General features: G+C 42.5%; 3 protein-coding genes across 5 annotated transcripts; 2 read left to right on the top strand and 1 right to left on the bottom strand.

The window, feature by feature from the left end:
- The first annotated feature begins 119 nt into the window (after window positions 1-119).
- Window positions 120-5,849, top strand: LOC131258158 (paired amphipathic helix protein Sin3-like 4). 3 transcript variants are annotated; one of them, XM_058259271.1, is made up of 11 exons: window positions 120-193; window positions 1,145-1,285; window positions 1,394-1,556; window positions 1,902-2,000; window positions 2,121-2,306; window positions 2,397-2,679; window positions 3,148-3,389; window positions 3,542-3,763; window positions 4,131-4,273; window positions 4,619-4,746; window positions 5,268-5,849. In XM_058259271.1, the coding sequence occupies exons 1-11, from the start codon at window positions 165-167 to the stop codon at window positions 5,474-5,476; spliced, it is 1,845 nt and encodes a 614-aa protein (XP_058115254.1). In that variant the 5' UTR covers window positions 120-164; the 3' UTR covers window positions 5,477-5,849. The 3 variants fall into 3 exon arrangements, with proteins under 3 accessions (XP_058115254.1, XP_058115256.1, XP_058115255.1); XM_058259273.1 differs by having other exon boundaries at window positions 5,370-5,849; XM_058259272.1 differs by lacking the exon at window positions 1,902-2,000.
- Window positions 5,850-8,483: 2,634 nt separating this feature from the next.
- Window positions 8,484-8,945, top strand: LOC131217428 (uncharacterized). The gene has a single exon (XM_058212349.1). It carries the CDS (start codon window positions 8,484-8,486, stop codon window positions 8,943-8,945), a length of 462 nt encoding a protein of 153 aa, XP_058068332.1.
- A 1,555-nt stretch (window positions 8,946-10,500) lies between these two features.
- On the bottom strand, window positions 10,501-12,261 carry LOC131258160 ((S)-canadine synthase CYP719A21-like). Its single transcript, XM_058259275.1, has 2 exons — window positions 12,220-12,261; window positions 10,501-12,183 (listed from the first exon to the last, which is right to left on the bottom strand). The coding sequence occupies exon 2, from the start codon at window positions 11,730-11,732 to the stop codon at window positions 10,653-10,655; it is 1,080 nt and encodes a 359-aa protein (XP_058115258.1). The 5' UTR covers window positions 11,733-12,183; window positions 12,220-12,261; the 3' UTR covers window positions 10,501-10,652.
- Window positions 12,262-21,660: the final 9,399 nt, after the last annotated feature.

Genomic DNA, 21,660 nt, shown 5'->3' on the forward strand with positions numbered 1-21,660 from the left:
AAGTTTCTTCTGCGAAATGGAAATCCACGTCTCCCGGGTAACACCTGATCCGATCCCAGTCTTTTCAAAAGATTCATCTGTTTCTGTAAATAGTAATCTCTCTCCCGAAATTCCACTTCCATCTTCTTCTGATTCATCTCCCATCTTCTTCCTGCGCTGCTGAGATGCTCAGTACTTCCTCGGGCAACGTAATGTACGTTCTCTCTCTTCTCTCTCTCTCTCTCTCTCTCTCTCTCTCTCTCTCTCTCTTTTCCAGTTCTAAATCAAAATTCAAAGTGTTTTTTCGTTTCAAATTAATCGGATTTCGATCGGGTCCCTAGGGTTTCGTTTATCTCCTGCCCTAGAAGGAATGTGGAATGAATTACTACGAATGAAAGGAGAACTGATCAGAAACAGGCAACGGTACCGCAACTTGTAGTACCATAACATCTTTCTTGCCATCGTGCTGCTTGTTTAAGACATCAGAAGCATGAACATGGTAGGCCCCACTCTACCATGGAGATTACCATTTTCGAAAATCAATCTGATCCGCTCACTAGGTGGCCGACACCTATAAGTTGAGTCAGGCCATCGGTTGTAGGCGTGTTGCTGGAAAAGCATCAGTTATATCACCTTTCTGAATGGGAAGCTATATACCTCCACCTGATGTGTAAGCCCTTCAGGACTACCTTTCTGAAAACCCTTCAGAGCCACTTGGGTTTCTTCTCTCTGGAAACCCTTCAGAGCGACTTGGGTTTTCTCTCTCTGGCAACCCTTCAGAGCAACTTGGGTTTTCTATATGCCCTTGTGAAACCCTTCCTAGCAACTCGGGTTTTCTATATGCATAGGTGAGGGTACATGTCCATCTAAATAGTGTACATAGATAGCACGATGGGCCCACCGGTATGCTCAATCCAATTAATCCAATGGTCAGATCAAAACTGATGATCGTGTGGGGCCCATCTAATAGAAAGCTTACAATGCAATGCTTGTATGCGACCAGTTCTATGTTGAAAATATCACTGCTGTCCATGCCTCTTTAGACATCCAAATGTACTTTTGAAATTTTCTTTTCTTTTCTCTGTTTATGTTTTTAAGAATGGGTGGGTTTGATATGTTGAGATTGATTGAGTTTTACTGTTTGTTGTTGCTGTTTGGGATGAAGGTTGGGGCAACCTCCTTGTTCTCAGAAACTAACAATAAAGGATTCTCTAGCCTATCTCAAGACAGTGAAGCAGATCTTTCAGGATCGAAGAGAAAAATATGCTGAGCTACTTGAAATCACCAAGGATTTCTACGCCGAAAGGTTTCAAATCATTCGATTGTTTATATTCTTTTGCCTTTGCATTACCTTTTTCCATCCCCATCTTCAATTGATTCATCTAATTTTTTCCCCGGTTCTGTTTGGTTTCAGAATTAACATCACCAGTTACATATGGAGAGTGAAAGAATTGAGTGAAGGGCACCCGGAACTCTTCTTGGGTTTCATAAAGTTCTGGCCTGAAGAGTACAAGATCACCTTTAATGAAGAGCCTCCAGAGGACAAGATCGCAATAAATTTTGTAGATAAAATAAAGGTGAGAATTTCATCTCAGCTGCATTGCTTAGGGTGCATTTGTGCATTCCCTGACTTCCAAGGTGGACAGAATGAGCCATTGCCAAAGCATGGTTGAGGGAAGAATCGGACATTCCCATTCATATTTGAATTTCAATCTGGGCAGGAGAAATAGGAAAACAGAAGCCCATGGAATGCGTGTTCAGATTTCCACACCACACCAAACATCGTCTGAATGTGCTTGGGAAGCTTCGCTAACAACCATGTCTTGGCTGGAACTAAACACTATTGATATTCAAAAGGTCTGTTAATTTCAATGACACTAGTTTTTACCTAGGGTGTTTGACTCTTGTTCTTATTTTTGTAGGCTCGGTTCGAAAATGATGAGCAAGTTTATAAATCGTTCTTAGAAATTCTAACTATGTATAGAAAGGAGGTCAAGACCATTCATGAGGTCTATCAAGAGGTATATGCGTGCAACAATGATCTTAATTTTCCTATTTCCATGTTTTAGTTATGGGCTTTGCATGTTTTATTTTCTTGTTATTGAAGATTGAGTTTTGTATGCTTCAACTTTTCTTTGTAGGTAGCCTTGCTTTTTCGGGAACACCATGATTTGCTCGAGGAATTCACACATTTCCTGCCTGATGCCACTGGAATGGCTCCTTTGCCACATGCTCTGCCTGCAAGAAACTCATCTGGAAATTTCTTGCGATCTGCGGATGAGAGGAGCTTGCTAATGCCCATGGTGCCGCAAGTGCATGGAGAGAAGGTATTTGCTTGCTTTTTTTTTTTTTGGGCGAATTTCTTTGGATATATTGTTGAATCCAGTTGCTGATCGTCTGTTATGTGCCACTGTTAGAATGAGAGATCTGTGATTCGCCATACTGGTTGCGATCTCAGCATTGCCCATCCTGAATCAGATGATAAAAGAACGACGAAAGTTGATAAGAAGCGGAGAAAACGCAAGCGGAATGATAAAGATTTGGAGCATGACAGCAACACGGAGTCAGATAATGGGCAGCGCCTCTCTCACAAACAGAAATATGCTCAGACTCAGGGGGGTCATGCCTTTGACCACGATGCTGAGCTGTTGCACCAAGTTGGGGAAGGAGCTAAAAACTTTGTAGTACATCCTATTTTAGGTAATTCCTACGATGATAAAATGTCTTGTGAAGTAGATCATCCTTCAAAAATAAAAGAAAAAAATTAATTAAAAAATGTTTTGAGAAGTGAATTCTTGGTTATGCCACATGATGCTATACATGTGTATGTTGGTAGTTTGAATCTTATGTTTGTGACTGGGTTACATGTTGTGGTTACATGATACTATACATATTTTCATGTTGTTGAAAATCGCACTCTAACCACTAGTCAAACTGCAGAATAATTGTTAGTTTCTGTCTTTTATCATTTTCAATGAAGCACATTTCTTGGCAAAAAAAGGTCACAGCAAGTCTGACCGGTTCGACTGAACTGCAAGATAAATGGGTCATGGCCCAGTCCAACTTTTAAAACAGTACATATTATTATGTCATTTGGTTGATTCTTATTTTTGTATTTAAAATTTATTTCATTTGTATAAAATTATGTGAGCCTTTTGTCATGTGCAGAATTTCCTTCGAAGGAAGGACATCTGGCTGGACAAATGAAGTCTGATGAAAGGGATAAAGAAAAGGAACATGAAAGAGTTGATAGGGAGAAGGATAGAGGCCATGAAAGGGAGAGAGAGAAAAACCAAGACTGCTTCGACAAAAATGGTCCTAAAGATGTTGCACGTCCCAAGGTTCCTGTGCTCCTAAACAAAGAAAAACATGTGACCGCACCTATCTCGGGGCTCGACCTTTTGAAGAATGTAAATCCGATACTTGAACTTCTTCTTCTTCTTCTTCTTTTTTTTTCCTCTTTATATAGAATTTTTTTTTTCCTTATTTTTTATTTTTACACTTTTGAATGAATTTTGCTGTTTCCTAACCAATCTCTCACATTCTGTCTTTTGCTTGACAGTGTCGAATGCCCCCTGCAAGCCAACAGACAGAACAAGAGGCATCTGTACTGAAGAGAGAGAAAGAGGGGGAGCGGTTTAACAATAATGGTGCTAATGATATTGCACTTCCCAATGTTCCCGTGCTCCTTAATGAAGACAGATGTATGGCCAAACCAATCTCGGAGCCTAACCTCTCTAACTGTCAGAGCTGTACCCCTAGTTACCGTTATCATCCAGAGAAAGTAATTCAGATTTTGAACTATAGCCTCTTCTATTTGTCTAGTAAGTTCTTACTTTTGAATAGAGCTGTACACGAGTCGAACTGAGTCGAGCTTGGTCCAGCTCAGCTTGGCTCGGCCAGCAGGCTACCCCAGCTCGAACTCAGCTCAGCTCGACCCTCGAACCTGACTGGGCTGCTTGGCTCGGCTCAGTCAGCAGCTCGGGCCAGCTCGAGCCGAGCTTGAGCTCGATCTTTTGAGCCAAGTTCAAGTTCGAGCCAACGAGTCGGTGGAGTTAACTGAAGCTAACTCGGTTCGTGTACAACTCTGCTTTTGAATGAAATTGGCAGTTTCCTAACCAATCTTTCATGGTCTGTATTTTACTTGACAGTATCAAATGTCTAGAGCAAGCGAGCGAACAGAACTTGACGCATCTATACTGAATGATGATTGGGTATCAGTGGGATCCTACCCTTCTGAATCCAACTACAAAAACCAATATGAAGAAAGTCAGTTTAAATGTGAAGATGTTAGGTGAGAGACTTGCTTGTTGTAGTTCTCAGCAATATGAGTTTTCCTTATGGTTAATTTTCAAAATGATACTTGTTCATGTTTGTGTAGGCAGCCCTAATTAGTGAATTGTCAATCAGGGTTCGTGTTGAGCCAATCCCAATTAGTTGGGCTAATGCGTAGATGATGATTATTATAATAACTCAAATTAACTAGAAAAGACAAAAAATGGAAAAAGAATATCGGCTGTGCTACTTTCTTCTCTGTCAAATGAAAAAGAGTTTCTCCTTTATCTGATGCCATTCTTTATATCGCTTCTTTTGTTAGAAATTTTGACTTTCTATATTTCTGTGTATAACATGATGTCAGGTTCAAGTTCGACATGTTGTTAGAGTCAGCCAATCTAGCTGTCAGGTGCGTTGAACAATTGTTAGAAAAGATAAATGATAGTACAATCAAGCCAGGCAGCCAAATCCACATCAAGGACCACTTCACTGGTATGTAATATAAATTGATTTTATTCTTGGATATATATACACACACACACACACACACACACACACACACACACACGGAAACGCTCACCTGCGAACCAGTTCGTACTTGTTACATACGAATGTTTTTGAGAACCCATCATACGTGATGTGGATCCAAAATCTGAACCGTTCATGTGAAGCAGCACCTCGTGAAACCCCCCAGAACCAAGTTTTACTTTGATCTAGAACTTTGATGGGCCATGAAAAATTAAAACAGTTTCCTCCCTTGATTTGCATTTCTCTTTGCTATGGCCCACCAGAATTTTAGATCAGGGTGAAAATTTCACACGTGAGGTTTCATGGAATTCCACATCACATGGACTGTTCAGATTAGACACCCATGACACGTGTGCAAAGGTGCGCACGTGCGTAGGTGCGCAGGGGAGCATGACTCTATATATATATATGGAGCTTATGTATCTCTCTAGTTTATGACCTCTTTCTTTCTTTCTTTTCCCCTATCTTTTGCTTCTTTCTTGCAGGTCTAAGTCTAAGTTGCATTGTAAAATTATATGATGATTCTGGGCTGGATATGTTGAACTTACTACGGAATAATGCAAGTGCTGCATTGCCTGTTATATTAGCTCGCTTGAAGCAGAAACGGGAGGAATGGCTAAAATGTCGTTCAGATTTTAGTAAGGCTTGGGCTGAAGTTTATGCTAAGAGCCATCCCAATCGCTCAACAGTGTAGCTTCCATGTCAAGCAACAGGATATAATGAGCTTGAGCACTAAAGTGCTATCAGAATGAGGACTCGACTGATCATCTCTTCATCTATTGTTCACTTGCAAGAAAAGAGTAGGACTTCTTTATCTTGTTTGGTATTGAATGGGTTTTGCTGGGGTCCATTGAGTCTCTATTCTTGTCTTGGCACGGTGGAGGCAAAGGAAAGATAGGGAAGAAAGCTTGACGTCTCTGTTTACTAGCTGGAATCTGGTTTCTATGGTTGGAAAGATATAATCGCTGCTTCAGGAATCGGAAAGGATAAATATTGGAAGTTTTCAATTTGGCCAAACTGCACCTTAGGGAATGGGCAATTGCATCAAAGGCTATTGCTTTAGCTCATTTTCCTGATTGTTTTATAGATGTGTAAATTGTATTTTCCTTTTGTTTTCTTCTTTGTAATTCTTTAGGCTTTGGCCTCTTTTCAATAAAATCATCACAGTTTAAAAAAAAAAAAAAAAAAAAAAAAAAAAAAAAAAACGTTGCGTTGTATTGTTTCTGAAGATCATGGTCAAATAGTAGGAAGCTGCATTCCACAACTTTCTAAAAGAATAAAAACAGGATATTGTCTTGTTTTAAAAATTAAAGAAAAATAGTCGTCTTGCTTTGAAGCATATATGGGGCTTCTATTATCATTCGGAATTTTGAGCATATTGAATACTCCAACATTGGCTTAGTGAAAGAGGCTATATTAAATGGTTTAGAGATTTCATTTACTGGATATTATGTTTTCTTTACTGTTGGCTATGCCATATAGGTTCACATAAAAGGAGAGGCAATATGGTCTCATTGTTTGGCACCACAGCATTACTGGTCAATATACCATGTCCCCTGAATTTTAGTAAGTTTTGAACCAATATGCTGGACACCTCAATTTTGAAATTTAAGAGAGCTTGTGTGAAAGCAATTGTAAAATAAGATAGTAAATCATAAGGCTTTTGAGACTTTTTAACTTGAAAATCTGGAAAAAAATAAGACGTGTCCTGACCAAAAAGATATTATAACATTCGCCATTAGTTTTAGGTTTAGATGCTTTCCAAAGTTGATTCAATGCAGAAAATTGATTTCCTGCTTAATGTGCACAGGCTGTGTTTTCCATGCTGCCCTAAACAGGCACATCGAGTTGGCTTAGGAAGCCCTGGTAACGCTACCATATTCATCTTTATAACATTTTGTGGCAGTTCTGTTTCGTTATGAACTGTAGAGAGCATCTGGAACTTGGAAGCAGTGGAAAGTGCCCATCAAATATCTACTTGTTGTAGAATGTTACTTGCAACTCCATTTAAATAAAGCTATCTAAAACCAGCAACAACCATGAACCTTTGTGATTTACCTTGGGGTGCATCTCTATGCCTTTTGAGTTCAATTTGTGCCGTGACTGATTTTCTGTTTGCAGCTTATTTTTGAAAGATATCAATAGGAGAAAGATGATATGATAAAGCATAGCATAGGGCATACACATACAGATATCCTTAGATGGCTTGTTGATTTTTATACTTTTCTCCAGGTTAAATGGGTTGTGGGTCCCCTGCAAAAATGGCCTCCAGTTAAATGGGTTTCATGTTCGAAAGAGTTGTTATTTATATGCAACTGGGATGTGACCCAGTTCACTGCAAAAACTATAGTCCTCACACATCTTCTCAACACCAGTTTTTTTTTCCCTCACACTCAAGCTCCCACATTAAAAATTTTTGGAAATACCTGCCTTTTTTTTCTTTCTTTTTAATGATATAACAGTATCCACGTATTATAGGGATGGTGTCTAGACGGGCTCTCTTATCACGTTTGGGCTTAAGCAAATGTCTAAATGCCATTACTACATTACAGAGTATCTCCTTTTATTTCTGCTAATTTTTATAATTCAGATATAAATGTTATTACAGCATTTCCCTTCATTTCAGTCTAACCAAACCGCCCATTATTATGTTCTTGTATGCATTGGTTAATTTGCATGCCCATAAACACATTTCACAACATTTTGTATTCTTGGTTCTTGAGTAAATAGAGACTACTGTAAGCCCCATAGTTCTAAAACTCATCAAGTCAACTAAAATCTTCTCCGAGTCGACTTGACTCAGTTGAATTTTGAGTCGATTCACCTTCTAATTTTGGTTCGACTTGACTCCTTCAGCTCCTCAGAGAGGCCTGGGTCTCTGATATTGCTGGTGCCCTGATGTTCTCTCTTCTCAGAAAACTGAAAAGTGTCAAGCTGGCTCTGTAGGACTGGAATTGGAATACCTTCGGGAATATTTTCCTCAATTTGAAAAAAGGCCATGGATGACCTTGGCACAGCAGAAATTGCTGCCCAAGACTCCTCCAACCGCCGCTCGCAGCAGATGCTCCAATCAGCTTGGGATAGAGTGGCTCAGTTGGAGCTTTATGAGGAAATCTTCTGGAGGTAAAAATTCAGGATTCAGTGGCTCCATGAAGGTGACAAACACTAAGTGTTTCCATGCCTCTGCGACAAGGAGAACTAGAAGATCTAAAATCCTGCAAATTAAGCTGGAGGATGGGACTTTGACCGAAGACAGTGAAGTTATCAAAAGTGCGGCCATCGCTTTCTATGAGAATCTCCTGCAGGCTGAGCGAACCTGCCATCCAGGAGACTTACTTGATGTCATCCAGCATAGCGTATCACCTGAAGATAATAGAGCCCTCTTGGCTGACCTTTCCATCGAAGAAGTCCACACGGCGGTCAAGGCCCTCCCTGCGGATGGAGCCCCAGGCCTAGACGGCTTTATGGGGGCATTCTTCCAAACTTGCTGGGACATTGTGGGTCCAGATTTACTACGGGCAGCCCGCTTGTTCTTCAATGGTGGAACGCTTCCCAGAGCTTTCTCGTCCACTCTGATTTGCCTCATCCCTAAATCTACAATCTACCTCTCCGGTTAAATTTGCTGACTTTAGATCCATTAGTCTATGTAATTGTATTTACAAGATTTTGCCAAAATCATTGCAGATAGGTTAGGGAACATTATGCGCAAAATCAAATTCGCTGAACAAGGGGCTTTCATGAAGGGCAGATCCACAGCTGAGAATTGTGCTCTAGCACTGGAAATCTTGCAGGATATCAACAGAAAAGTTAACGGTGGGAATATCATGCTTAAACTGGATATGGAGAAAGCCTATGATAGGCTTAGCTGGGAATTCCTATCGGAGGTGCTTACCAGATTTGGGTTTGACAAGAAATGGATCACTATGCTGGAAAAAAGTTGGTCCAACTGCTGGTTTTCGGTCCTTATCAACGGCGATGCTTGCGGGTTCTTCAAATCATCTCGTAGGCTCCGTCAGGGAGACCCAATCTCGCCGGGTCTCTTCATCGCGGCAGCAAAAGTCCTCAGCAGAGGCTTTGGCCACCTGCTTGGGAGTGGCCAATGCCAGCCCTTCCAAGACCTGCAGGGACTGCCCAGTGATCTCCCACCTTCTGTTCGCCGATGACGCTATGTTGTTCGCTAACGGCTGCAACGCCTCCCTCAGGAAGATAGCCGACTTCCTTAAGAAATACAAATTTGCTTCAGGTCAGCGTATCAACTTCCACAAGAGTTTCTTCATCATGTTAGTGAATCAAGCGGATGCGCGACTGAGATCGGCCATCACTATTCTGGGTTTCACCCGAGGCACTTCTCCATTCACATACCTGGGCCTCCCCATCTTCCAAGGCAGACCTCGCAGATCATATTTTCTGGCTCTGTTGGACAAAACAAACAATAAAATCACTAATTGGAAAGGTAGAATTCTAACACAGGCTGGCAAACGCACGTTGATTAACCATGTGTTGTCCGGCGTGCCTATCCACACGTTAGCTGCCACATATGTCCTGGCAAGCATCTTGAAGGACCTCCAAAGAGCCATTGCTGATTTTCTGTGGGGCTGGGAGGAGAACAGAAAGAAGTGCCATTGGCACAACTGGCACGTGATTGCGCTCCCTAAGGCAGGAGGGCTGGGTCTTAGAAGCCTTAGCTCAGTTATGAAAGCATTCCGTCTCCAAATGGCCTGGTTGATTTGTTATAGGGGAGAGAATAGCCGCAGGAATCAATTCGTTCGTGCCAAGTATACGTCTGATATCCAAGGGCTAGGCTGTGGCTCAGCGGCAACCTTCGCTTCCCCGCTATGGAAACAAATTTGTAAGCTGACCCCGATGTTGTCTGCCCATTCGCAGTGGTTGACCAGTAAAGGCGACTGCAGCTTTTGGAGGACCAATTGGACAGGGCTAGGTCCCCTCTCTGAATGGTTGCTCCGCCCCATCCCAGCACACCTCCAAGCCACTAGAGTCAAGGACCTGATCAGGGTTAATGGCCAGAGATCGCGCACTTCTTTGCTTCTCTTACTGCCCCAAATTGTCATAGACCACATCACAGACGAGGGCATATGCATATCTGCTATGGACGACAAATGTATTTGGATGGGTTTTGCCATGGGGTAATTTTCAGTTCAATTGGCAGCTCAGCTCTTCAGAACTCATGCCGAGAAGAAGGCCTGGTCGAAATGGGTTTGGCAAGCAAAGCTCCCTCCTAAGCTTTCCTTCCTGGCCTGGAAAATTATCCACAAGGCCATCCCGGTGGACGATAGAATCCAAAGCAAAGGGGTCTCCATCGCATCCAGATGCAACTGCTGCCCCGCTCTGTCCTCGCCCCAGATTGAATCCATAGACCACTTATTCCACTTGGGTACCAAGGCTAGGGAGGTTTGGGCCCACTATGGCAGGATCCTAGACATGGACAGACCTACCCCATCCTCTGCGGTTGGAATGGCGTCCTTCTGGTGGTCCATCGCCTCCTTGACCCCTAAGAGATGGCCCCTTATTGGGTTCAACTTGATGTGGGTCATTCATAATGTGGGCCCCGCATTTCATATCAACAGTCCATCGTGTGCGCCCCACCTCTTATGTGGACTGCCCATCATGTGGAGCCTCCTTTGATATGGACCATCCATCACATGGGGGAGGGAGAGAAGTTGAAAAGTTGGAAGTTCAAAAAAAAAAAAAAAAAAAAACTTGCCTGGATAAATAACTTTCATCACGTGAGTAAATTTTATAACGTGCTTACCAAACTTATTTAAAGTTGAAAAATCAACTTATCGAAACATAAAAAGTTTCTTATTGGGTGGTATCCCTACGGGCCTTCAGCATCCATGGTCACAAAACCTTCAAGAGAGGGTGGTTCCAAGGTTAGTACGAAGCTTGATACCTGCCACGAGGGGCTCTTTCATCCTAAGAATAGCAGTATAATCATCAGTCATGTTGGGGCCATCCCCATCAGCGGCAACCCATTCAAACTTGTTAATCAGATTAGCCAGGGTGAGGCCCACCTGAAGCTTGCCCAGATCCATTCCTGCACAAATTCGCATACCTGCTCCAAACGGAAGAAAAGACTGTTCCATGGCCACGCTGACATTACGTGCATTTTCATTCAGGAACCGCTCTGGCATGAACTGCTCTGGATGATCCCAGACCTTTGGATCGTGATGGACAGCATAGATATTTACGATAACAGCAGTACCCTTGTCGATCTTCAAACCCTTCAATGTAGTATCTTTCACTGTTTTGTGGGGGATGGCGAGAGGTGCAATCGGCTTCATCCGAAACACTTCATTCACTCCAGCTTGAAGATATGACATCTTATTCACTTGATATACAGTCACCCTCTCTCTCTTCTCGTCTCCTCCGCTTACTTCTTTAAATAGCTTCTGTTGGATTTCGGGGTTTCGTATAAGGAATGCTAGAGCCCAAGCAATGGTAGACGATGTGCTATCAACGGAGAGCAAGAACATCTCGAATAAGATAGAGATAATGGTTTCCATCGGGTAGCCATGCGAGAGGAGGAAGTGCAAGTAGCAAGTGGTGCATGGCGATTTTGATGATTGGTAGTGAGTGATTTCTGACTGTAATATCGACATGACACGATCGAGAATTTCAGTTGCTTGTCTAAATGAACCCCACAAGCCCGGGATGTAGCGAATGAAGGGAAAAGCATCGGAAAAACGGGCAAGACCAGATAGATTGATGACATCGTCGATAAGAGGGTCTATGCCAATAACAAATCCCTCATTGTTGAAGTCAGGGCCAAAACAAAGGCGCCCAACCACCCGTATTGTGTTGTGTGGAATGTAGACCAAGGGGCGGATAATTCCACCATTGATCATAGCTTGTTCTTGAATTGTTTGTGTCATGGCAATCACTTCGTTTTCTTGAGATAGTGTTTGAGTAGAGATGGCTGATGGATTCATAGCATAGCCCTGGACACCTTTTCGAAGGATTGCCAATATGGGCCATGATCGGAGGTGGAAAGCGTTGTACAGTTAGCAGAGACATATTTAAACATGTAAGGGATCATTCGCGATGCATAATCGGCGGATTTGTTTACAAGAACCTCCCAAGCTCCTTCATGATCGCTTACGATAATAGTCGGTTTCATGCCTAACCACACTGTCATAATCCCACCATACTTCTGTGACATTTTGAATAAGGTGATGTAGATCAACTCATCACCACCACCGATCTGGCGCAGGTTCTGGTGCAAGTTCCCAATTATCGGCAATTTAGGCAGTCCCGGCGGCAATTTCATTGTTGATTTTGGCCTTCGTCGTCTTTCCAACACGATGAAGATCATTCCCACCACCATGGAAACTATTATCCACAGGTTTATGTCCATCTCTCTCTCTCTCTCTCTCTCTCTCTCTCTCTCTCTCTCTCTGGTGCTGTTTTTCTTTCAACTCCTTCCTCTCTTTTTAAACGCCAACTGCATGGAAGCCCTGAAGAGCCTATACTCGTGTTTTAGTACTGTTTAACTATTTTAAAAATGGTACAAGATCCGAAGGATAAAGTAGGGTGTATCCAATTGCAAATTTGCAACGCATGGTCGCTTTGATGCTCTGGCAAGTGCGAGGAATGATACGCAGGCACTTAGAAATTACTAAGAAATTGCACTTACGGTCTTAAATTAAAGCCGTCCAGACGACGGTACCCAATTGTAGATGCATTAATGACCAAAAATTAATTTTATTTGATTTTCCAACTATCGTATTGGTGGGCATTTATTGGGCGGTTAAAGATTTAAAAAAAATAAAATAAAATAAAAAAATCTATCCTATTTCCACACACAAGTGTCTGGCATCAGAGGTTGGGAATCTTGAGATTTTTCAACCACTTTGATCTTTGGAACGTGACTTAGTGACAATGGTATGCAAAATCTAGTCGATTTTCTTTGAGTCGATGTGTGCCACGTGTATAATTTTTTTAGCGCCTGAGTATCAAGTGTCATACGCAGTCAAGAGTATCATATAAGTCCCTTTTAAATTACTAATGTTACAACAACCCCGTTATGTTAATTGGATTCTTCTTGTGCTTTTTGATAAAACGGAAAAATATGAAAAACAAACAGAAAAGAAAAAAGAAAGAAAAAAGAATTATGTGATATGGACTATGAACATTCATACCTACTCACACTGACATGGCATAATTGTATCACAATCCAAACCGTTCAAATTGTGGGGTCCACTCTAATGGGAATTTACCCAACGATGTACATGTTGGACAGATATAGATTCTTATTGATGGATTATTAATAATTTGAATTTGAATCATCAATTGTTTTTTTCGTTTCAACCGTCCCTTTCTCGCCTACCAATCGAACAATTAAAACAATCATTCAATGCGATTTTTGGGTCATGGCCCAGCGAGAGTACCCCACTATTTGAACGGTTCAGATTGCACTATATTTATGTCGTGTTTGCAATGCCTGTGTATGGGAGTACCGAAGATCATGCTCTGCCAAAGTATCAAAATTTTTCTCAAGAGCCCACATAGTTGGACGTTGGAACCTTGTCGGCTACCGCCCTCCACACTGCACGTGAAATAATTTTATGGTGGTCCATACGTTTTAAATTGATGACCTAACTATGGACGGAGCACGGCTGAAAATTCGGTTTTTGATGGTACTGGAATCGTTGTATGGTCAATTTCAAAAGTTTTTCAGGCCAATTTGCCCCAGTCCTTGGAGCAGTAGTTGTACCGTTATGAAAGTAGAAGAAGTTGTGTGTTATTTCAATCCCTAGAAAGTGAATTGTATGGAAGTTTTCATTGTGCCCTGTGGAATGTGTATCCAATCCGTTCATTTTGTTTGAAGCCCTTTATTTTTATACGAATATGTTAGTGTCTTGTTGACACCATCTCTCTATGGCCCACAAAACCTGATGACCCATAACAGTGTCCATTCTATATGAAATATTTTATGTGCAACGTCCCTAAGTTTCATTTTGGGATTTTGATCAAATCCGATCGGTCCATTCTCTTCATAATTTGAAAGAAGGAAAATGTCAGGAGAATAATCAAAATCTTCAAATCTGATGGCCCAGAACAAAACTAGATAGTAGGTATTGTACAAGCAAACCATTGGTCCTTTTTCCTCACTATGGGCCACAGATAGCTCAATACGACATGAAGATTACATATTTTTAAGGAAATCGTAAGCCTTGAATATTATTAACAGATTAGATCTATATTAATTTTAATGACCCCGTGATTAAAATGGTAGGATCGACCCTTGGATTTGGGCATCCAGAATTGTGAATCACTTCGGCTTCTCACCCGCCTTCTTTTACTATACCTACATGTGCTTAACCATAACGGTACAAAGCCAGTTTTGTGGGGCCCACAGTGATGTTTATATGTCATCTAACATATTCATTATATCCCATATACATCTATAAAGAGATGGCAGAAATATCATACTTATTAGTAAGGTGTATAGCCCACCTGGTAGTTTTCAATGGTTGTGCGCAACCCATATTATTTATTTATTTATTTTTAAAGATAACGATTGTATTAAGGAGAAAAAGTAAACAAACAAAAAAGGCCTGCTGAGATAGCAGAGCCGAACAAACTAAAAACCTAAAAAAGCAAGATTATATCTTTAAGGCCTAAAACATTCACCACCCATTCAATAATCAACTTCTTAGAATAAGATCCCACTGATTTAGCCGAGGACTAAGAGTTGTTAAAGCATCTTTCGTTCCTTTCTTTCCAAACTGCCCACCAGGTAGCAAGAATCGCCATTCTCTAGATGCGAGTTTTAACTTTGCCCAACTTAGTACCTTGCCACGCTGCTAGCAAAGCCGGAGCAGAATTAGGGACACAACCGCTGACGTTAAAGCAAGAGAAGAGATCCCACCAAATTTGGGTGATAAAGGGACAGTGGACCAATAGATGGTCGATAGTCTCCTCGCTTTGCATACAACAGAGATAGCTGTTTACCGATTGCATCCCTCTCTTCTTGAGATTATCGATTGTTAGGATTTTGTTCATAGCTGCCAGCCATCCAAAACAGATGATTTTTGGGGGAGCATCATATTTCCAAATGAAAGGACATACCATTGCTGAAGAGGAATAATTGGAAGCGAGAACAGAGTAGAACGATTTAACCGAAAAGATGTCAGACTTATCTCGATTCCAGATAATAGAATCGGAGGTAGATTGGTCCAAGGTGACATTAGATAGGGAATGAAGCAGCTGCACATAGTCATCCATCTCCATATCATGCAAATTCCTGAAGCAAGTTAACTTCCCATACCCCTCCAGTAGCTATATGGGAGAAGAAATTAGCAATCATACTGTCCTTTTCCACAGCAATCCGGTAAATAGCAGGAAATCTTTCACGCAGGATGCAATCTCCCAACCATTTATCTTCCCAGAATCTAACTCTCGTTCCATTTCCCACTGCAAAACCGATATTGCTAAGAACTGATGATTTAAGACGGAGAATCCCTTTCCAGATATGGGAAGCCCTGTACAAAGAATTATCCTTGGTCCACCAACCACCAGGGGATGACCTATATTTGCCTTTAATGATTGTGCTCCAGAGAGCCTCAGGTTCCTTTCCCAGCCTCCAGATCCACTTTCCCAAAATAGCCGAATTCATTATCTTAAGATTCTTAATATTAGCGCCCCCATTTCGAAAATGACTGCACACATGCGTCCAATCCATAAGATGAAGCTTATTATGATTTTCTTTACCATTCTAGAGAAAATTGCGTCTGAGATGATCAATACGATTCAAAACTGACGTCGGACATCTGAAGAGGGACATGAAATAAACTAGAAGGTTAGATAGTGCAGCTTTAATGAGGGTGATCCTGCCTCCAATCGATAGGTAACGACATTGCCAAGTAGCAAGCTTCTTTTGAAATCTATCAATGATTTTGTCCCACATCGCAACCGGAGGAGGACCAACAACAAGAGGGAGACCAGCGAAGAAGGTGAGAAAGGAAGCAACCGAACAGCCCAGACTACTGGCAAATCCGGTGATGTCCTGATCTGATCCATTCACACCATACACTTTGGACTTGGCCATATTAATTTTCAAGCCCGACACTGCCTCAAAACATTGTAAAGTCGTGTGAATGTTGTCGACAGAATCCGCATCAGCTTCTACTATGATATGAGTATCATCAGCGAATTGGACGTGAGAGACAGTGAGGGAAACGCCAGGTATCGATATACCTCTAAACATGCCTACATGCTGCCCTCTAGCAATCATTTGAGACAAAGCCTCACCAATGAGGAGGAAAAGGAGAGGGGATAGAGGATCACCTTGGCTTAAACCTCTCGATCCACGAAAGAAGCCTTTGGGAACACCATTCAAGAGGATAGAATAATGAGCGGACTCAATACATGATCTGATCCATCTTCTCCATCTTTTGCCGAAACCCATACGACGAAGCATATATTGCAAAAATTGCCAGTCAACGTGGTCATAGGCCTTCTCGATATCCAATTTACAGAATATGAAATTCCTTCCAGTAGTATGACATGAATGAAGACATTCATTGGCAATCAATGCACCATCGATAATCTGTCTCCCTTTAACAAAAGCGTTCTGATTATTAGAAATAATCCTTCCCATGACTGATGATAGCCTAGAAGACAAGACTTTGGCCAGGATTTTGTAAGGGGCTCCAATCAAGCTAATCGGCCTGAAATCGGTCAGCGAAAAAGAACTAGCAACTTTAGGAATCAGAGTAGTAAAAGAAGCGCCTAGGCTTTTAGACAGCTTCCCCCTCTCATGAAACTCCAAGAGAAACTCCATAATATCAGGTCTGACCAAATCCCAAAACACCTGGAAAAACAGCATTATGAATCCATCGGGACCTGGGGATTTATCACCTGATAGAGCGTGAATTGCAGCTTTAGTTTCTTCTTCAGAGAAAGGAGCCTTAAGTAAGATGGCCTCCGAAGACTGGATGGCAGAAAAAACAATACCATCGAGGTGAGGTCTGTCCCACCCTTCAGAGGAGAGAAGGGTCCTAAAGTGGTCGATCGCACAAGTAGCAATCTCATCCTTATCTTCAATATGCCTGCCATCAACAGAAATGTTTCGAATAGAGTTGCGCCGAGATCTCATATTGACAATATTGTGGAAATATTTGGTATTCCTATCACCTGCTGTCAGCCACCTCACTCTCGATTTAGCCTTCCAGGAAATTTCATCTTCCAAAGCTCTAGAAGATAATGACTGGATGATCTAAATCCTTTTGGATAGAGTTTCAATAGGGATCTCCTCATCGACGATCGAACCATCAATCTGCTGTAATTCAACCATAAGATCCTCTGTTTCCTTCTCTCTTTTCCAGAGAACATTTTCCTTCCAGTCTTTAATTTTGTCCTTGAGAAGACGAAGTTTGCACATCAATTTATGGCCAGTAAAACCATCCACCTGGAACGCTTCCCACCATTCAACCACTAATTCCTGAAAGCCTTCTATCTTGAGCCAAGCGGGATTTAATTTAAATGGTTTAGGACCCTAGTTAGAATCGTCCATAGATAAGAGAATTGGGCAGTGATCTGATGTAGTTCTGGGGAGGGCAATCTGATACATCGAAGGAAACGCCTCCAACTAGTCAGAAGATAGAAGGAATCTATCCAGTCTGGATTGAATTGGCGCTCTACGACAATTGGACCAAGTATAGGAAGCACCAGAGAGAGGGAGATCTATCAGTTCCTGCGCTTGAATCCAGTCGAACAAAGCTTCCATAGCAGCAGACTTCCTCCTTGGACAAGAATGATCCTCTGGGAAGCGAGTAACATTGAAATCTCCCGCGATACAGCATGGGCCTGGAAAAGATTGACGAAACGAAGTCAATTCATTCCAAAAGGAATGCCTGAGAGAGTCTTCATTTGGACCGTAAATGGCAATAACGTTACAACAAAAACTAGATGACTTATCTTTGAGAATAGCTGAAATAGAGAAAACCCCAGAAGAGGAGGACTGCAGCACCCACTTAGAAGATTTCCAGGCAATAATGATTCCTCCTGACAAACCCATTGCATCGAGGGTGACCCAACTAATATCTTTTGCTCTCCATATCGACGCTAACAGCCTATCAGAGAAGAGGGGAACCTTAGACTCCTGAAGGGCAACTATGTCTGGATTCTTCCTGCTGATCAAATCCTTGATCAATCCCCTTTTTTGTTTGGAGCCAAGCCCCCTAATGTTCCAAGAGAAAATATTCATGAGAGCACTGAGTTGCCCCGGAATCCCTTTCGGCCTCAACGAGGCGTCGAAGTAGACGGAAGTTGTGAACTTGGGATAAGGTTTAGCAATTCTCTGTTGGTGGACGACCGCGCTACTGCCTTTGATGAGGATGCGGAAGGAGGAAGGGGTCTACCTCGATCTTCAATAAACTTAAACATTTCCATATAATCTTCAGGACGATTTCCGAACGACAGCCCAAGATATTTACCCACATGTCCCACAGGATCTCTTATCCATTTTTTATTTTGGAGTTTATCGAACATTTCCTCTCTATTCTTTCCCTCGGATATTGTCGAAGTTCTGTGTTCCTGCTGAGGGAGGAGTAAGGAGGAGCTGAATTCGTGCTGTTGATGTTGGAAGGTGGGGCATACCTGCAAAGGGTCAGCGACCAATACATCATTTGCGGAGATGTCCTGAAATAAGGTAATAGGGCCCATATCAGTCCAATCTGAGTCCTGATGAGGGGAATCTGGAGGGGACGCAGGGCTGGGGGGAAGGCTTCGGGAAAGAATGCTATTAGTATTCACTTCCGTAGCTGAAATATCACCCCATTTCTCTTGCAAGGGAGGTCGATGGGCTGGATATGCGGGCTGAGTAGAGAGAACGGGGATATGAAGAGGAGGATTGGAGGGAACTGAGTCAGAAATCATAAGAGGACCCCATTTACGTGGCGAGAAACCCGAATCTGGACCCGCTACAACATACTCGGACTTAAGGAGAGGTGATACCCGTGACTTAAGATCGTGGTCAGGCGAATGGACGGTTTGAGATGAGTTTTCGAGTCTATCGGACGGCACACGTCGGGGTAAGGATAAAGCTCCTTTATCATTAATGCATGAGGGTGACTTATGAATACGTGGCCGCTCCTGGGACCCCTGAAGAGAAAGGCGGCTCTCCTTTCGAGGGCCGGACACTGGGGGAGTGCCACCTGGCGAGCTCTCCGAGACTCTACTTGACTCGGCGGCCAAGCGAAGGATTTCGTCAGACGGACGACATACGGGGTCGACAGAGAAGCATCCACGTGTCTTGAAGTGCCGGCTCTCGAAAGGAAGCTGATGGATTGCTACAAATGTTCCTACCTCCCGATCAAATGGTAGTCTGCTGGAGAAGGGAAAGCATGCTCCTTCTTCTTTGCTCGTCATCTTCGAAGAGGAAAACCCATCCTGGACTCTGGAGCACCAGATGTCACCCCATCTAGGTTGAACAACATCAGGATTCTCCCTCTGGACTGGAAGCATAACTGTTCTGTTATCCACCATCACCTTAACGACAGAAGGCAAGGGGATACCTTTCTTCCTCCTCACTTTGGCTCGGATGACCCCCAGTTCGACTCCAAGCTTCGTCTTAGAGTCCATTTCCAACAGAAAACCAAGGGAAGAAGCAACCGAAATTAGGAATTCGTCATACCAACATTCCAACGGGATGTCCTATATAAGGACCCAAATATTTTCTTTCCCGAAGATGGAGAACTCGTCCCATGGAAGGACCTTGACCACAGGACACGAAGTAGGCAAGAATTCGTGATCCGATATCCCCTCGGGGAATAAAGAAGAACCTGCCCTGACCTAGAGGGTATTAAATCCCAGGGGTTTCAACTCAGACATCCCGAGCTTAATCCCGGTGCTATTAAAAATCCATTCACCAACTACCTCAATAGAGGCTCCCTGTTTTGTAATCAAAACCATCGACTTGGCCAGATCAGCTCGATTTTTGGCAAAAATTTCCTGATCGACGACAACAGTTGCCTCCGAGGCGTCAACGTGTTGTTCACATTGCGAGCGCAGGATCCGATCGTTAGCCTCCTTTTCGACTGAAGAGGGGAGATGGGGTGCAACGTCTTGAAGCAGAGCATCTTTAAATGACTGTTGTTTAATCTGATAGCCGCTAACAGAGATAGGTGCCGAACGCGAAGGTTGGGGAAGGGTGATTACAGGGGTAGAATCTTTGGCAATGCTTCTTTTTTTTTTTAATAGAGATTGGATTAGCAGACAGCGTTTCAGGGCCGTAACGCGCCCTTTGCACCAACATCTTCTTTCCGCCAAAGCTTAATCCATGAATCATAGAGACTACTCTAGCCAACTCAACCTCACTACCCATACGAACGAGGGCGAAGCCACGATAGGCACCACTCGTTTTATCCTTAGGCATCACCACATCTATCACAGCCCCCGCTCTACCAAAAATCTTTTTGAGATTAATGGGGAACCACCCGTGAGGATAACCTTTGACAAATAGGGTGGGATATAAGCTATGTTTTCTCCATCCGCTTGGGACAGGATCCCTCTTCCCACTTCTGATCGGAACCTGAATCCACTCTCCATAACCTCCTCCTAATGGTACCCCTGAAAAAACTTCTGATTTATCCTTGCCCTTCTCCTCAGCAGAAGGCCTGTCTATTCCGAGAGTGTTGTTTTTTTCGTCGTCAGCAGTCATTTTTTCGAATGGAACAGGGACGCGAGTAATAATCGGCCACCTGAGAGGTCGGAAACGGGAGCGGTCATCGGAGTCGAGGGCAGAAAATCCAATCGGAGCGGTCATCGGAGTCGGGAGTGGTCAACGGGAGCGGTCATCAGAAAGAATGCTAAATTTACTGTGATTTTATCTTTCTTCTTTTTTTCCAAGAAGGTATTAAATATGGTAATTTGCTAATATGCTCTTTTTTCTTCTTCTTTTTGAAAGATCTAATATGCCATCTTTGGCATCATATTTTTTCCCTGTAAATGCCTTTGGGACTTGCACTTTTTTGCATGTATTGATATCTACTGGTGTTGCAGTTTTCTCATACTATTTATTATGGTGTGGTCCACTTCATCTGTAAGTAACCTTTAGATTTTGGGATATATATTCCGATGAACTCGCACAACTAATGAACCATGTAGATTGAAAATTTACATCACAATGGGCCCACAACTAGGAGAATACCATCCAACACAAGACTTCCAGCCATCGTCCTCTCTGCGTCATCATTACTTAATTTTGTGTGCAAGGGCAAATTGGTCAGAAAAAATTTCGAAAGCTTATTAGATGGCTACTTTCCGGATATTTGGAAGGTGGATTCTCTTTCGAGAAATTGACCATGCAACGATACCAACAAAGTCCAAATCCCTTGAAAATTTTAATATTAACCATCTGATTTTTCCCACCAACTCCAAAATGAACCAGTCACGATTGAGTATAGCTTCTTGTTATTATTATTATTTTTTTAAATTGGGAACACTCCACCTAAAATTTTGTTAAAAAGACTAGATGCATGTGCACACATTCGAGTAGGCGCCACGAAAAGAATAGGCTATTGTGAAAACCGTGAAAAAACTTTATATAAAATAAACAAGATGAAGACAACCACGACAGATTATTGGAGAATCTGAGTACGTCGATGACAATAGGGCTGGTAAGATAGTCGTGGAATTGAATGGAAGATTGAACAAATGTGGGGTCATCAGTCCTCGCTTCGATGTCGGTGTCAAAGAAATTGAGCCTTGGACTGCAAGGCTCCTCTGCTCCAGACAGTTTGGCTATATTGTGTTGACAACCTCCGCTCCAGATAGTTTGGCTATATTGTGTTGACAACCTCCACTCCAAACAGTTTGGCTATATTGTGTTGACAACGTCCGCTCCAGACAATT

The sequence above is a fragment of the Magnolia sinica genome, chromosome 10 (assembly GCF_029962835.1).
Source record: "Magnolia sinica isolate HGM2019 chromosome 10, MsV1, whole genome shotgun sequence".
Lineage (NCBI taxonomy): Eukaryota > Viridiplantae > Streptophyta > Magnoliopsida > Magnoliales > Magnoliaceae > Magnolia > Magnolia sinica.

Bases quoted from the DNA above. Each gene is read 5' to 3' on its own strand.
- LOC131217428 (XM_058212349.1), top strand. From the start codon at position 8,484: ATGCGCAAAATCAAATTCGCTGAACAAGGGGCTTTCATGAAGGGCAGA.
- LOC131258158 (XM_058259271.1), top strand. From the start codon at position 165: ATGCTCAGTACTTCCTCGGGCAACGTAAT. The intron at 1,557-1,901 runs GTGAGAATTTCA...TTATTTTTGTAG, and splicing joins ATTTTGTAGATAAAATAAAG to GCTCGGTTCGAAAATGATGA. The intron at 3,764-4,130 runs GTAATTCAGATT...TTTACTTGACAG, and splicing joins ACCGTTATCATCCAGAGAAA to TATCAAATGTCTAGAGCAAG.
- LOC131258160 (XM_058259275.1), bottom strand. From the start codon at position 11,732: ATGAATCCATCAGCCATCTCTACTCAAACACTATCTCAAGAAAACGAA.